The sequence below is a fragment of the Falco biarmicus genome, chromosome 4 (assembly GCF_023638135.1).
Source record: "Falco biarmicus isolate bFalBia1 chromosome 4, bFalBia1.pri, whole genome shotgun sequence".
Taxonomy (NCBI): Eukaryota; Metazoa; Chordata; class Aves; order Falconiformes; family Falconidae; genus Falco; species Falco biarmicus.
This window is the reverse complement of record NC_079291.1, coordinates 50,795,097-50,808,407: the sequence shown is the minus strand read 5'-3', so window position 1 is coordinate 50,808,407 and position 13,311 is coordinate 50,795,097. Positions and strand designations below refer to the sequence as shown.

General features: G+C 46.0%; 1 protein-coding gene across 4 annotated transcripts in view; it reads right to left on the bottom strand.

Annotated features, from left to right (window-relative positions):
* The window catches only part of DIP2C (disco interacting protein 2 homolog C), a 325,231-nt gene extending 312,458 nt beyond the window's left edge, over positions 1-12,773 (bottom strand). For 2 of the 4 annotated variants that reach the window (XM_056336760.1, XM_056336762.1), the window contains exon 1: positions 12,237-12,772. In XM_056336760.1, the coding sequence (XP_056192735.1) occupies positions 12,237-12,321 (85 nt within the window). In that variant the 5' untranslated portion in view covers positions 12,322-12,772. Of the gene's footprint in view, positions 1-12,236 lie in introns of all 4 variants that reach the window. The other 2 variants (XM_056336759.1, XM_056336763.1) reach the window with 2 other exon arrangements.
* Positions 12,774-13,311: the final 538 nt, after the last annotated feature.

The window sequence follows — 13,311 nt, the reverse complement described above, 5'->3', positions numbered from 1 at the left end:
CCATACTCCCCGGCACAGATCCTTAAGTACCACAGATTGTTTCTGACTATTCACAGACATAGCTTTAAGTGGAAGTACACCCAGTAGTGCAGTCCTGATGCCAACATAGTTTTTGCCATTTATTTTTAGGTGACCTGGACTTGATTCTGAGTGAAAAAATAAATACAAGAATATATTTTGGCAAACCTTAGACTCCCACCTTCTTTAAGCCCCTGGAAATGAAGCTTCAGCTTTTAAACTGAGAGCATTCCCATGCTTCTAGTTTGGGGAGACTTCAATCACCCCTTTGACCGCCATTCCTATTGTAATTTTATTGTAATTCCTATTGTGCACTCAAAGGAGCCCAGCTCCAGGAGGCACGGCTACTTTATCGTCCTTGCTGGGCTCAGGGGTGGAATGCAGAAACCAGTGAGGGGGGTGACCCAGTCCATGACAACAGTCATGCAGTATGTTCAAAAGGAGCCTGGAGTAAAACAGATGCCACGGTATTTCAGAAGGATATGGTTACTTAGATGCTCTCCCTCTTAACCCTAACATACCCATGTGAGCAATTTTTGATGAAGAAGCATACATCACATGTTTTATCATTACTTAAATAAGACATTTAGACAGCATCTATCAGCTGCCATTTTCAAACTATTACTTTTCACAAGGCCTCTACCAGCAAAACAACCTTGTATCTAGGGAGAAGTCAGGGAAGACTTCTCTGGGCAGCTGAGTTAGACCAGATTTATGACAGAAGTAAAAAGACTGTGTAAAATTCAGATCACTAAGCTGTTCATGCTAAAAAAAACCAACTCTTCTTTAGAGTTGGCTTCTTTCTTCTTAATTCCAGCCTACCATAGTCCTAGACACTCAATTTGCTTCAGTCCTAAAAAAGTACAGAAGAACAAGCTAGCAGATGAGGACTGGAGTTATTTCTAGTATATCCTGAAGCAGAATGTCTCATAAAGGAAGTTAAATCTGAAACTACATTTATTATTTACCAGAATTAACCAATTACAGTCACCAACAGGCAAAGTGCATCTGAAGCAACATACATATGCAATTTGACATTTTGAATGATGTGCAACAGACCCAACACTGCAGGTAGTATTTTCCTACCAAAATACACAGAAAAGCATTGTGCAGGTCAGCCAAAGTCAGACCACCATCTAGGAATGACAAACAGCATTATACAATACCGGGACCTCAGACTGAAATTCTTCAAGCTTCAGAGATGCTGTGGTCTTTGCATGATCTTCGGGACAGAAGAAAGCCCAGCCCATTTCTTGAATGGTACAAAAAGCTGGTGCATGAACCAGCCTAGATTCCTCCCAGGAGGACAGAGAAACTGGCACTGATGAGAAAAGAGCCCAGGCTTCACATACTTGTTCTAAAAGTATACTATGGAGGGAAAACTGTTACAGACTAGGTTACCAGCAGTTACCAAATGTCTCTAAAAGGTCCAGCAGTCAAAGATGACATTTAACACCACTGTGCCTATTTCTGCTTCAAGGCATCCCACACACAGCTTCTTCACTCTTCCACAAGGTGACCCTCATCATCTCGCTCGGCCACACAGCATCCATTGTGGAACAAAAAACAGATAGGAGGCTGACCTTCAAAGCTGAAGAAGAAATATCAGACTCGCCAGGAGCCCTCATCATCCTCAGAATTACCATCAGCAGGTGATATCAGCCAAGGCATCATTGTGCTCAAGAAGAAAAACGATGTCTGGGCTAAGCCAAAAGGAAATACATTACTTCTCCCACTGCAGACAAAGGAATATGTTCTCTCCATGTTGAACTGTGCTCCAGAAGTAGTTGCCTCTGGAGGTCAAAGTTACCAGCTTTGTGAAACTCCCAGTAAACAAAACAGTTTTCACAGACCTTCCAATGGCAGCACAAAAGCACAAAGACATTTTCACTGCTCCTATACCTTTCACCTCTCACCAAGACATCGAAGTTACCGTGACTGGTCAGTGAGGCATAGGCAAAGATACCAGAGCAAAGAGCAGCTATCCTGATGAAATCCTCCAGTGACATCTGAGTTTGCCTTCAAAGTAGGAAGGGGCTTCTCATTAGCTGCAACTTAGCATGCTGGAAAAGCATGGATTCAAGGTGCGTTAAAATAAAATACAGAATTACAAATAATTATAAAAAATTCAAGAAAAACTGAAGGGGAATGAAAGAAACAATATTCATAAATCTATTAACTGAAAATATATACCCCGACATATATCTACTTTAAGAAAGCTAAAAGGAAATATACAACTAAAGCAGGAAAATAATACACTGTCTTACTGCGACTCATTCCATTGTTAAGTACGGACCTCACCTCCCTGAAGTATTGGGGTACAGGATGAAGGAAGGATTAATCTTCAGAGGAAGCAAGTTCTTTCTCACTCTTTATCCAAATGATTAAAAAGGACAATACCTTCACGTAAAATCCAACGATCAAGCTACATCTAAGAAATTGTAATGGAGCTTTTAAAAATGTTACTGTTCTGCCACTTCGTGCTTATACAGAAGTCCCCTGAGCTACAGGTCAGTATTTAAGCAAGTATTATCAAAGCAACTGCATTTGATATCCTCTCAAACTGTAGTGTATGCACATCCTTACAGTGTTCAACATTGATTTAAAACAAATTACTACTGCAAGTAAATGTCAAGCCATTGTAAAATACCAAAAACATACTAAAACTGAAATTTTCAACTGTTGCAGTGTTTTTCGAAGTTACCAGGAAAATATATATATCATAATATTGAACTAAAACATTTATAAAATGCCACTACAAAAGCACTTAATCATACTTAAAGCGGTATATTTCTGATCAAGGATGGATTCAGTGGTTTAGATATCTACATATACAAACTTCTTACATTCAGTATTTCTTAGAAAGGACCCTTCTATCAAGTCTAGTAGAGGGTAATTTTTTTTAGAAAGCTGTTGAGTCTTCTTCCCTATGCAAGTGTTTTAGTGTTTATCTAGCCTTATCAATATTTTCTGTCTTACCTCCAATCTGAATTTGTCTAATTTCCATTCCCAGAAGTTGGATCTTCTCATGGTTTGTAACACTAACATTGCACTAACTTAGCGCTATGAGAAGCAAAGCATTCCTCCTGCCCCAACACAAGGTTTGTCAAATAATCAAAATTAACTTCCTATCTTTCTCCTGGTTAACAATGTTTATTAGGACTGATTTAATCCCCAATATCCATGACTCTACTCTTGGTCACTCTTCAAGACCTCTTTTAAACTGTTTCGTCAAATCCTCCTCAGTCTACGGTATGGATATTTGTACAATTAAAGTCTGAGTTTGTAAGAGACACAGATAAAATGTTATGACCGGAATATGTCAAATGCTTTAGCAGAATAAAACTCATAAACATAAATGCAATACTTTTGTTTCATCATCATAAAAAAAAAATCATTAAATTTAATTCCTGCTAATCCACTGTTGCTGCTCAACACAGTAAACCAACTTTCTCCATTACAACATAAAGCTGATTAAAAGTAGAGCCAACTAAAAATATTGTCAATCTGTTATTTTCCCTCTAAGAAGTAAAACTCACTCCACAATCCAACAGTATTTTTTCGTTTTTTCCTTAAAAAAAGTTAAATCCTCACTTCACAACACATAGAAAAACTTATGCCATCTTCTAAACAATGTATTATTTTTTTTTTTTAGACTTAAAAACATGCCAAATGAAACTGGGCTGTTCCAGCGAATTCAGCAGAGGGGTTTGCCGTTGTCATCATTCAGGAAAGAATAGGGAGGTTTCTGCATTTTACTGTTTTGCTAGATAACTGTTGTTTGTTCATCCTCAGGCATCTGTCAAAGAAGTCTAGCATTTCAAATGCAATTTCCATTTTAAGATTCCTTACCAAAGTTGAACTGTTTGCATGTCACCGCAATGCCATCATTTTATTTGTTCAGGCATTCATCAAAAATATTATCCCATTATTTGAATAACATTTATTTCAACAAGGATAAGAGAGGCATGGCATGCAAAATCCTAGGTTTTGCTCATCCTCCTTGCAATTATAACAATGAAAAATATGAGTTAATATAACGAAGGGTATACCCTCCAAAAAAAAAAAAAAGTGAATTTTCATTATTTGTTATGAACTTTAGGCATCTAGCTGTATGAGACTGTAGTTATAGAGTATATGGATGCTAGAAGGAAACTTTCCGTACAGTTTCAGAAGCATTCCGTAACAAGAGACTAGAATCCCAAAGACCAATTCGGCCAGTTTTCTCATTAAATGGTAATAGATGCAATTGCCTTGTAATCATTCTGCTAATACCATGTAACTCTATCTGGAGAGGCCACACAGAGGGGATAATACAGGCCTGCTTTCTGCAAAGAGTTTGTTGCTAGGGCCTTTATTTTGCCAGGCTGTTTATGGACATCCACACACTAGGAAAAAAGAGCACCAGCAAACTTGGTTTAGGTGCCTAAGCCAACCAAAAGTCTCTAAACTTATGCTATTCTAGGCAGACTCAACCACCAGTCTACCAGCATTACTTACATTTCAGTATTTCTCCCAGATTTCATTAAGAAACCTTTTCCTGGCTTCTGAACAGCACCTACCAGACCAGACTTACAAGATCTTTTTTTGATATTTTAATCTTACATATAGATCAAGCCAAGAGTTGAATGAAGAAACTGCAGATGTCATGGTTAGTGTGGTGGTACAGTTTCTGGATGCAGAGAGAAATGGGAACACACACAGGTCCTAACATCCATTCTTACTTCCATATAGCAGACAACATCTGAAGAATCCCTTCTTCCCCTCAACTGCCACCATTCTGCAGACCCAGCTGCACACATAAAAGCAAACACCACCTCAAGCATCCTAAAAGATGGCCTATCCATGGTCCAGTTCACTCTGGAAATCAAACGGCCCCTCTCAAAGTCATCGGAAACACCTTCCCTTCCAAGTTATCAAGATACTTTACAAGAATTCTTTCTTTCTCTAGTCACTCAACCATTTAACACCATACTCTTTTTAAGAGGTCATCAAGACCAGACATCATACACTTTTCAATGTTAACTTCTGCTGTAAAATAACATGACAACTATCCACACCCCAGCACTTCATGCTGCTCTAAGCACTGCAGGTTATGTGTCACGTAGACTATGCCCATCAAACTGCCAAGAATGAGCAACCGCATCAGCTCCCAGAAAAGGGACTACAAGAAGCACCATGGATGTCTTTGTCCATCCTGCAAGAGCCATGCGCTGGCTGCCCTGGTAGGACTCCATAAGGCTTCAGGGCAAAAGCCTCCTCTTCTGCGGCCAGAGGCTCCAGCCAAAGCCACAATTTTCCCAGCATCTATCTCCAGCAGAACTGCTTTGAGTATTTCTATTCCTGTATGTGCTTTTTTATTGCAGAAGAGCATGATGTCCCCCGGATGTTTTATACATGTTTCAAAGTTATACTTAATCCTAGTGTTAAATAATACTGGCTAGCAATTAGAAGCCCTAGCTAATATTACTTGGGGGGGGGGGGGGGGGGGGGGGGGCGCGGAGGAAATTGATTGATTTACACAGGCCTCAAATGAGCAATTCTCTGATGCATTCTACCCAGCTGAGTTAAATGAAACCAGTTCCAGTTCTTTAGTGTATGTTTACCCTAGTAATACAAGAAAAGACCAGAAATAACCCTACAGAGCAATCATGTTTTGGAAATGCCCCACCACCACCACCACCACCACAGTCAAGAAGAGAATCAGGGGCCGTTAACAATCTGGAAAGGCTCTGAACAAGTCAGGGAGAGACTGCTGCACCCAGACCCTGCGGCTGGGGCTACTGGCAGCAAGGAGGTTCTCAAGAAGAAAGGGGCAAAAAAAAAAAGGAGGCGAGGGAGGAGAGCAGGCAGAATGGGATTGTCAGGATTTTGGCAAAAATGAAGCTCACCCACCAGGAAAGTAGGGGAATATACATACATAATTTTACACAGATTAAGAGTGTGTGTCAAATCTGTGATGTGCTGTGGTGAATTCTTACACTGCAGTGAGTCATCTTGTCTGACAGTTGCCGGGGAATTAAAGCAGTTATTTTTAAAAAATTATATGTCCTGCTTGACGCGTTATACAAATAGCCTCTTAAAAAATTAAAATGCAGTCAATGCATTTTTAAGCATAGAAGAGCTATGGTACATTTAGGATTCTCTGTACCACACCACAAACATCCATTCTGAGCTATGAAAACCTAAAGGAGCCTATTGATGTCCCTTCAGAGAAACATTGATCTTTCTGCTGCTCCCAATCCAAACCCTGCATCAAAAATTAGTTTATTACATCTGCCTTTTATACAGCATGGAAGTATTTTTCCCTGAGAAAAATTAAACACAAAGGGAAGAGGTGTGCTAAATCTGTATTTCTTCGATACCAAAGGATATTTAGTTTGCTAGAATAAAGACTATTCAAATCAAAATGACAGCACTCCCCTTATAATGGAGTAACGAAGGCAGGTCAATACCCTTCTAGAGAAAAGCCGCACGTTGACTCGCAGCCATAGGTGTACATCGCGCTGCTGGCTTCTGCTCCATGCAAAGTGCAGCCGAATCACCCAGACGTACCCTGAAGCTGCAAAAGGCAGCTCCTTACAGTGCATGTTCTCGTTATAAATACGTTGCTTACTGCCTGTTTTGCCTATAAAACTGACACCCCGTCGGCAATTTTCACACATCCTTGGGAAAAGTTTTTCCACGTATGTCTGTTGTGTAATACAGCAAAGATCATCTGAACGATCTATTAAGTGTAACCCTTGGGCATCAATGCTGCTCAACATCAGCTGGCAATAAAGGTATATTTACAGTATGCCTTCAGGACAGCAGGAGCATCCTGGAGATTTGCATACTCTATTTCACAAGGCATTACAATGTACTTCAAGTGAATGAGTGACAGAGAATGCTTTCAACACACCACCACCCATTAAAAGTCTTTAAGTCCAAATAGCACAGCAAAGTGAAGTAGGCAGATAATAATAAAATAAATAAAAAAAAACCAGAACAACAAAACCTTCACATTCCAGTGCTTTAAAATGCAAATGGTTAGCAACTCATGAATGAATTTAACCTGTTTTTAAAATAAGTACTGTCCCTCTCCCACTTGAGCACCAATCCAGAGACAAAACAGCTGATGAGAGGAGCTCATCTTACAAAGAAAGAAAAGTTGCTGTTGCCAGCACTCTCAATTTCATCATAATTCCCGTGGTATTTGGGAAATTTTCTTGAAGTCTTAGATCTTGTACGCAATTTACATGTAAATTTCAGCTTCATGTATTTTGAGTAAATTAGTCCTCTCATTGCCAGAAAAAGAACTTAAAACTTGAGCCAACTGCACCCTAACAGCTCAAAAAAACAAGAAGCAAATGTGACTACATAATTTCTTAGTCTATTTCTCACCTAAACTCAGAAAGTCTTAACACTTTGTCATTGCACAGGTAATATCCACTTGCTAAGCAGAGCACTATCTCTCAAGGAGTGAATTAAAAGGATGATTTTGTGTCCCAAATCACAGAGGTGTGCTAGTTATTGAAATTTTCACACCTTGAAACCTCTCCACAAGTGAAGAGTCAGCTGGCAAATGTTACGGAGAAATAGTAACTAGCGGAGCTAACTCCCATTCTCTGGCCCCAACCCAGTAACTCCATGCAGACAACAGAAGACAGAACTTATACCCAATAAAATAATAAACCTGGCTAGACAATGACCCAATCAACGCAAATACTATTACGGAATATAATCGAGCCACTCAATACAACAAAAGCTGAGGACAAAATTAATTAGCTGAGTGGACGTCCAGTGCCTTTGGGAATAAGTAACCACTCATTAATGATCTGCTGATACTTTTTTTTAAAGTGCTCTTTGGAGAAAAGTCCAGACTTCCGAAAAAAAAACCCAAAACCTGTTATGCCTCATATGTTTAAAATGGAAGAGGACTGGAAGTACAGTATGGAATATAAGGAGAATAGTTTCTCAACAGGACAGTTTTCACATTTTCCATGTGGCCTCTGTGGATCTTTAAGTGTTTCTGCTATGTTATCTGACTCTTGCATAAAACACTGGAAGAACTATACAAAGAGCATCTTTTCCCAAATAATTTTGGTTCAGGAAGTAATTGGAAGGGCAATATAACCCTGTATACCCTTAAATTGAGGGGAAAATGAGAAAAGTATTTAGGAGGCTTTTTTTTTTTTTTTTAATTCTTAAGTGCTTTTAAGAATGAAGGGGTTAGAATTAGATTTTTTTTTCATAAGACAGCACATTTCAGGACTCCTGGTTTTATTAAATCCGTTCGTCAGTTAACAACCCCCAAGCTATTCTAAAAAACAAGATGATTCATCTATTTCCACCCAGTACAATTTTATACATCGTTAGAAAACTAAAGCCTCGTAAAATTCTAAGCAGCCCTAAAGAACAACTACTGCAGAGTGACACGTTGATTGCATCAGCCTAGAAGGGTTATAGTTTTGAACAATGCAAGCTTTAGTATGCTCAATGGAAACTTACTAGAGCGTCAAAGAACACACATGTAACATACCAGCATCACGCACATTCACTCAAACACAGCAAAACAAATGTCTTCAGAAGATTTGGTGGGATAGGGAGATAGGGATGATTTCACAACTTCTAATATTCATAAAATTTAAACTGCTGCTTGCACGCCTGTGTTCTGAGAAACACAGAAGCAATTTCCCCCTCCCAAAATTAAGTCAAAACACTGTCAAGAAGTGTGCTATTGATGCCTTAAGCTAAACATAACATGCCAACACATCAACGTGAAAGTCACTCTCAGCACTCATCAGAGCACTAGGCTACCTCCGTCACTCACTCCTTGCGTGAGGCAGGCTCCCAGCACGCAAGCACGGAGGACGCTGGTAAACATTTCTGATTCTGACTGATCTTCACCTTCTAAATCATCATAATGAAACTAACGAAATCTAAAATGGTTTTTCTCATTTGCATCCATAGTACCTTTTAAATAGCTTTGCCTAAAACAAAAAAGCCTATTCAGACCACAACAAAGGGGAGGTAGAAGGCATGTGGCTTGCCCACAATAACCAAGGGGTTAGGATTGCCACAGAGGCAATCTTAGCAGAAAACCAAGTAAACACCTTCCTGATGAACTGCTCCTCCCTCTCAACGAACAAGCAGCGCAGAACTGCCTAAACACTCCCTCCCCCCCCCAAAAAAATAAGCACTTTGCTCTATCGTCTAAAAAGCACAAGCTACCTGTCCGGCAGCCACTTCCTGAGGTTCTCCTGCCAGCATCCCTGCCGTGAGTGAGGCTATGCCTAGCGCACAGCTGAACAAGGAACTCTGAATTTGGCTATAAGGTGGGGGGGAAATGCCACGGCCAAATGTAAATGTATGCTGACTTACCAGTGAAGACTGTAATTACAACATCTGCACAGTGCCCGCTGTGCTAGTGACACAGTAACTAGCGGTCTGATCACGCAGACACCAGTTATTTTATGTTCAGTTTCGAGATGCTTCGCGTGGGCAGGACCCACGCTCTTACACAAGACACTTCCAAGAGCTAGGAAGGAGACGGCTTTAGGTCACAGCCAAGAAATGATCATGCTGGTGGCTCCTCTCTTTGCCACAAAGCAGCAGCTTCTTTCAGAAGCTGTTCCTAAAGCTGCACTGTCTGTAACAGGTTTTGGCACCAGAGAACTGGGTTGCTTGGGTACCAGCCATAGCTGTAAGACCCACAGCATTCAGCGGCACCAGAACTGAAAATCTCATGCTCACAAACCAGATAAACCGACCCAGGCATCCAGCATTTGAAAAACATTTTCCCAGCAAGTCTGGCTCAGGGGAGCACTTTACAAAGGGATAGAATCTGCAGCAGTCACTCAGTTCCCAATGTTATCAATGATACCCAAACACATGTTTAAGCATGCAATTGCCAGTCTACTGCCTTCAACAGTTTCCTGCTTCACGAAGGCAGCAGAGACACCCTGACACACCACAAGCATAACACATGGTAAAACCTCAGTCTTCTGAACTTTTATGTACATGCCTAACTGTACCTCAGTGAATGCACTCAGCTGAAGCCAATGGACTGGCGTAAGTTAAGCACATACGCAAGGTGCTGCATGTTCAGGGTGTAAAGACGCACAGCTGCCTTGAAACCCATTTAGCCCAGAGTCAGCATGGCCACAGTATGCCCAGTCTTCTATGGCGCAACAAAACTCTACAACTTACTGATCCCGCTATTTGCAGGGATTAGTTTTGAGAACAGGCCAGGAGTTGCAACATGGGTGCCTAAAGGTAGGAGCTTTAAGCGGTGAATTATTTCATTTTCTTAGGCACTGCGCACTGTCATGTGCTTGACTAAGAGCACATCAAGAGCAGCTTGGAGGAAGACACTGAAACCAGGATGCTGACCCTTCCTCCACTGCTTCCCAATTCCAACTGATCTTCATTCAGGCTGCCACAGTCAGAAAACACGAGCCATCCCATCTGCTGGGTGTAACGTCAGTGGCACAGAAGGAAAGATATTGTCAGTGGGCTAAATTCATTCCAGCTCTAGCTGCAGGGAAGTTACAGCAGTGCAGATACAGATGTCCAATTGCAAACCACATCCCGCTTCCTCAGAGCCTTCTTGGATGATGCTTACAGCAACAGAAACTACACCGTAAAACTGTATCACAACTTCAGTGCACTGAATTAGCGTATTTCTTATGGAAGGTCTATGCCACTTTGATTTTGGTCTGCTGCAAGCATTTACTAACAGCTGGTTTAAATAGTATCTCGTTGGTGTGTAGACAACGATGCAAGACAGACCAAGAAGCATTTTCTGCATAAAGCAAGACCGTTATGTATACCGTGATATAAACAGTCCTTCCTCCCACCCTCACTACCACAGAGAAGCGCCAATCGACTGGCAGTGCATCACAGAAAAGCAGTATTGCATTTAACTCCTCTTATTTCAGGTTTTCAGGGCACCCTTAGGGAGGGGGAGGCACAGAAATGAGAGCCACAAGCCATCCGACCAGCTCCTTCTCCTCTTCACCCTCAAAGCGTTAAAAGGAAAATACAATGTCAACATCAGCTCCTCCCTGCTGATGAAACCGACTGGAGCGCATTTTACTTTCTGGCTCGGAGCCCTTACAAACCGTTACAAAAAGACAGAAAGACAGACAGACAGCTCAATGTATCGACCATTTCCAATCACTAATTTGGGACACGCTGGGTCATTTGCCCCTCTGTTAAGTGCTGTAGCCTCTTGGTGGTGACCGTACCCTGATATTTGGGGGGGTTTATTTCCAGAAAGGGGAAGCTAACAGCAGATTTGCATTTCAGGCAAGAGCTAACCCTAGCATCGGTATATATAAATATTCCCCAGTCTCTTCCACTGGGAGGAACAGATTACATCTGATACACTAAAATTGTCTCCAAGACTGATGGACGCTCAATCCCCATCAGCGAGGGATCCTGACAGGCACTAATCGCCGCCTGCCTCTCGTTCCTTAACCGGAGCTGACACACATGGAAACGGGGAGCTGGAGCCAGGCTGTGGGGAGGGCGGGCTGGAGCTCCTGCTCATCCTCCCAGCCACGGCAACAGCAGCATGGGGGCTGCAGGAGAGCCCTCCCAGCCCCGGCACCGGCCGAGCATCTAAACCCACCACGCCAAGAAAACCACCGCAAGCTTTCAGTTAGACATGGAAACAAATAAATAAATAAAAGCCCGCAATTGGGGGCGCGGGGATGTTTCCTCTAGGCGACCTAACTTGTATTGTCCAAAACGACCTTATCGCGGGGTGCTCCGCTGCAGCCCACACACACGGCGTGGACCCGGCGGCGAGTCTCCCGGTACGGTCAAGGAGGGGCGTCTGCACGCAGGTACCGGCGGTTCCCCGCCGCGCCGCGTTCCCCCGGCAGGGCAGGAGCCCCTCCGGGCCAGCCCTACGGATTTTTCCACCTCCCGCACGGCAGCGTGCGAGGCTGGGGCGGCCGCGGAGCCCCCATCCCGCCCCCGCCGGCGCCGCGGCGGAGCGGAGCGCGCAGCGGCAACGCACCGGCAGAACAAAACCCCCGCGCCGGTACCCTCCGCCGGGGCGGCGGCGCGGGGGCCGCGGGCAGGGCAGCCCGCCGGGGCCGGGCGAGCAGCGCGGCAGGGCCGCAGGGCGGAGGGGTGCGAGGGGAGGGGGCCGGGGGCTGCCGCTCCGCTGCCGCGCGCCCGCCGCCGCCCGCGCGAGGGCCGGGCCCGCCCCGCCGCCCCTTTACCTTCGGAGAGCTCCAGCTCCAGCTCGGCCAGCCGGGCCCGCACCTCCAGGGGCAGGGACACGCTCTCCAGGCTGCGGTCCGCCATGCTCGCGCGGCGGGGACGGGCTCTCCCCTCCTCTGGCTGCCCCGCTCTCCCCCTTTGTCCGCGGCGGAGCGGGGCGAGGGAAGGCGGCGGGGCCGCGGCGGGTGGCTGGGTCCTCCCCGCGGTCTCAGCCGGGCATGCAGGGCGGGGGGGGGCGGGCGGTCCGCGCGGGGGACGGGACGCGGGGGGAGGGAATGCGGAGGTTTCTCCTCTCCTCTCCTCCCCTCTCCTCCTCCTCCTCCTTCGCCGCCTCCTTCAGCGGGGCCCCGCCATGGCCGCTCCCGCCGCCCGCCCGCGATCGCTCCGCATCGGCGCCGCGCCCGGCCCGGCCCGCCCCCCACCCCCCGGCACCGCGGCGGCGGCTTGCGCCTCGCCTCGCCTTGCCGCGCCCCGGCCCGGCCCGCTCCTCCCGCCCGGCTCGGGCTGGCGGCGGCGCCTGGCGCTGCGGTGCCGCTGCCGCGACTGCTGCCGGCCAGGCACAGCGCCGCTGTCACATCCACGTGACCGCGCCGCGCCGCGCCCCCGCCGCCGGCCCCTAGGGGGCGCCCCAGCGCCGGCCGCGCTCCGCGGGGCGCTCCGCGGCCGCGCACCGGGGCCGCCCCACCGCGCGCTCCCGGCGCCGCGGCGGCCTCCGCCGGCCTCCCCGCACCGCCGGCCCGGGGCCGCCCGCTCCCAGCGCTCCGCCGGCGTGCGGCGGCTTGGGGCCGAGGCGGCGGAGCGCTGCCGTTCCCCTGCCGGCTCCCGGCCGGCCGCTCTTCGGGTGCCCGTGTTCCCGAGGGAGCGGGGCGGGGGGCGCGCCCCCGGGGCGGGCAGCGGCCCGGCACCGACCGGCGAGCGGCTCCGCACCCCCTCCCGAAGTGGTGTCAGCGACACCGCTCCAACGGGAGAAGGGCCCGCTTTGAAAACATTCGGTAAAAGCCCTTTCCAGATCAACAAACGAATTTCTCAGGGAACACCTGCCCTCCCCGCTTGTTCTCCCTGTCCATGTTCTCT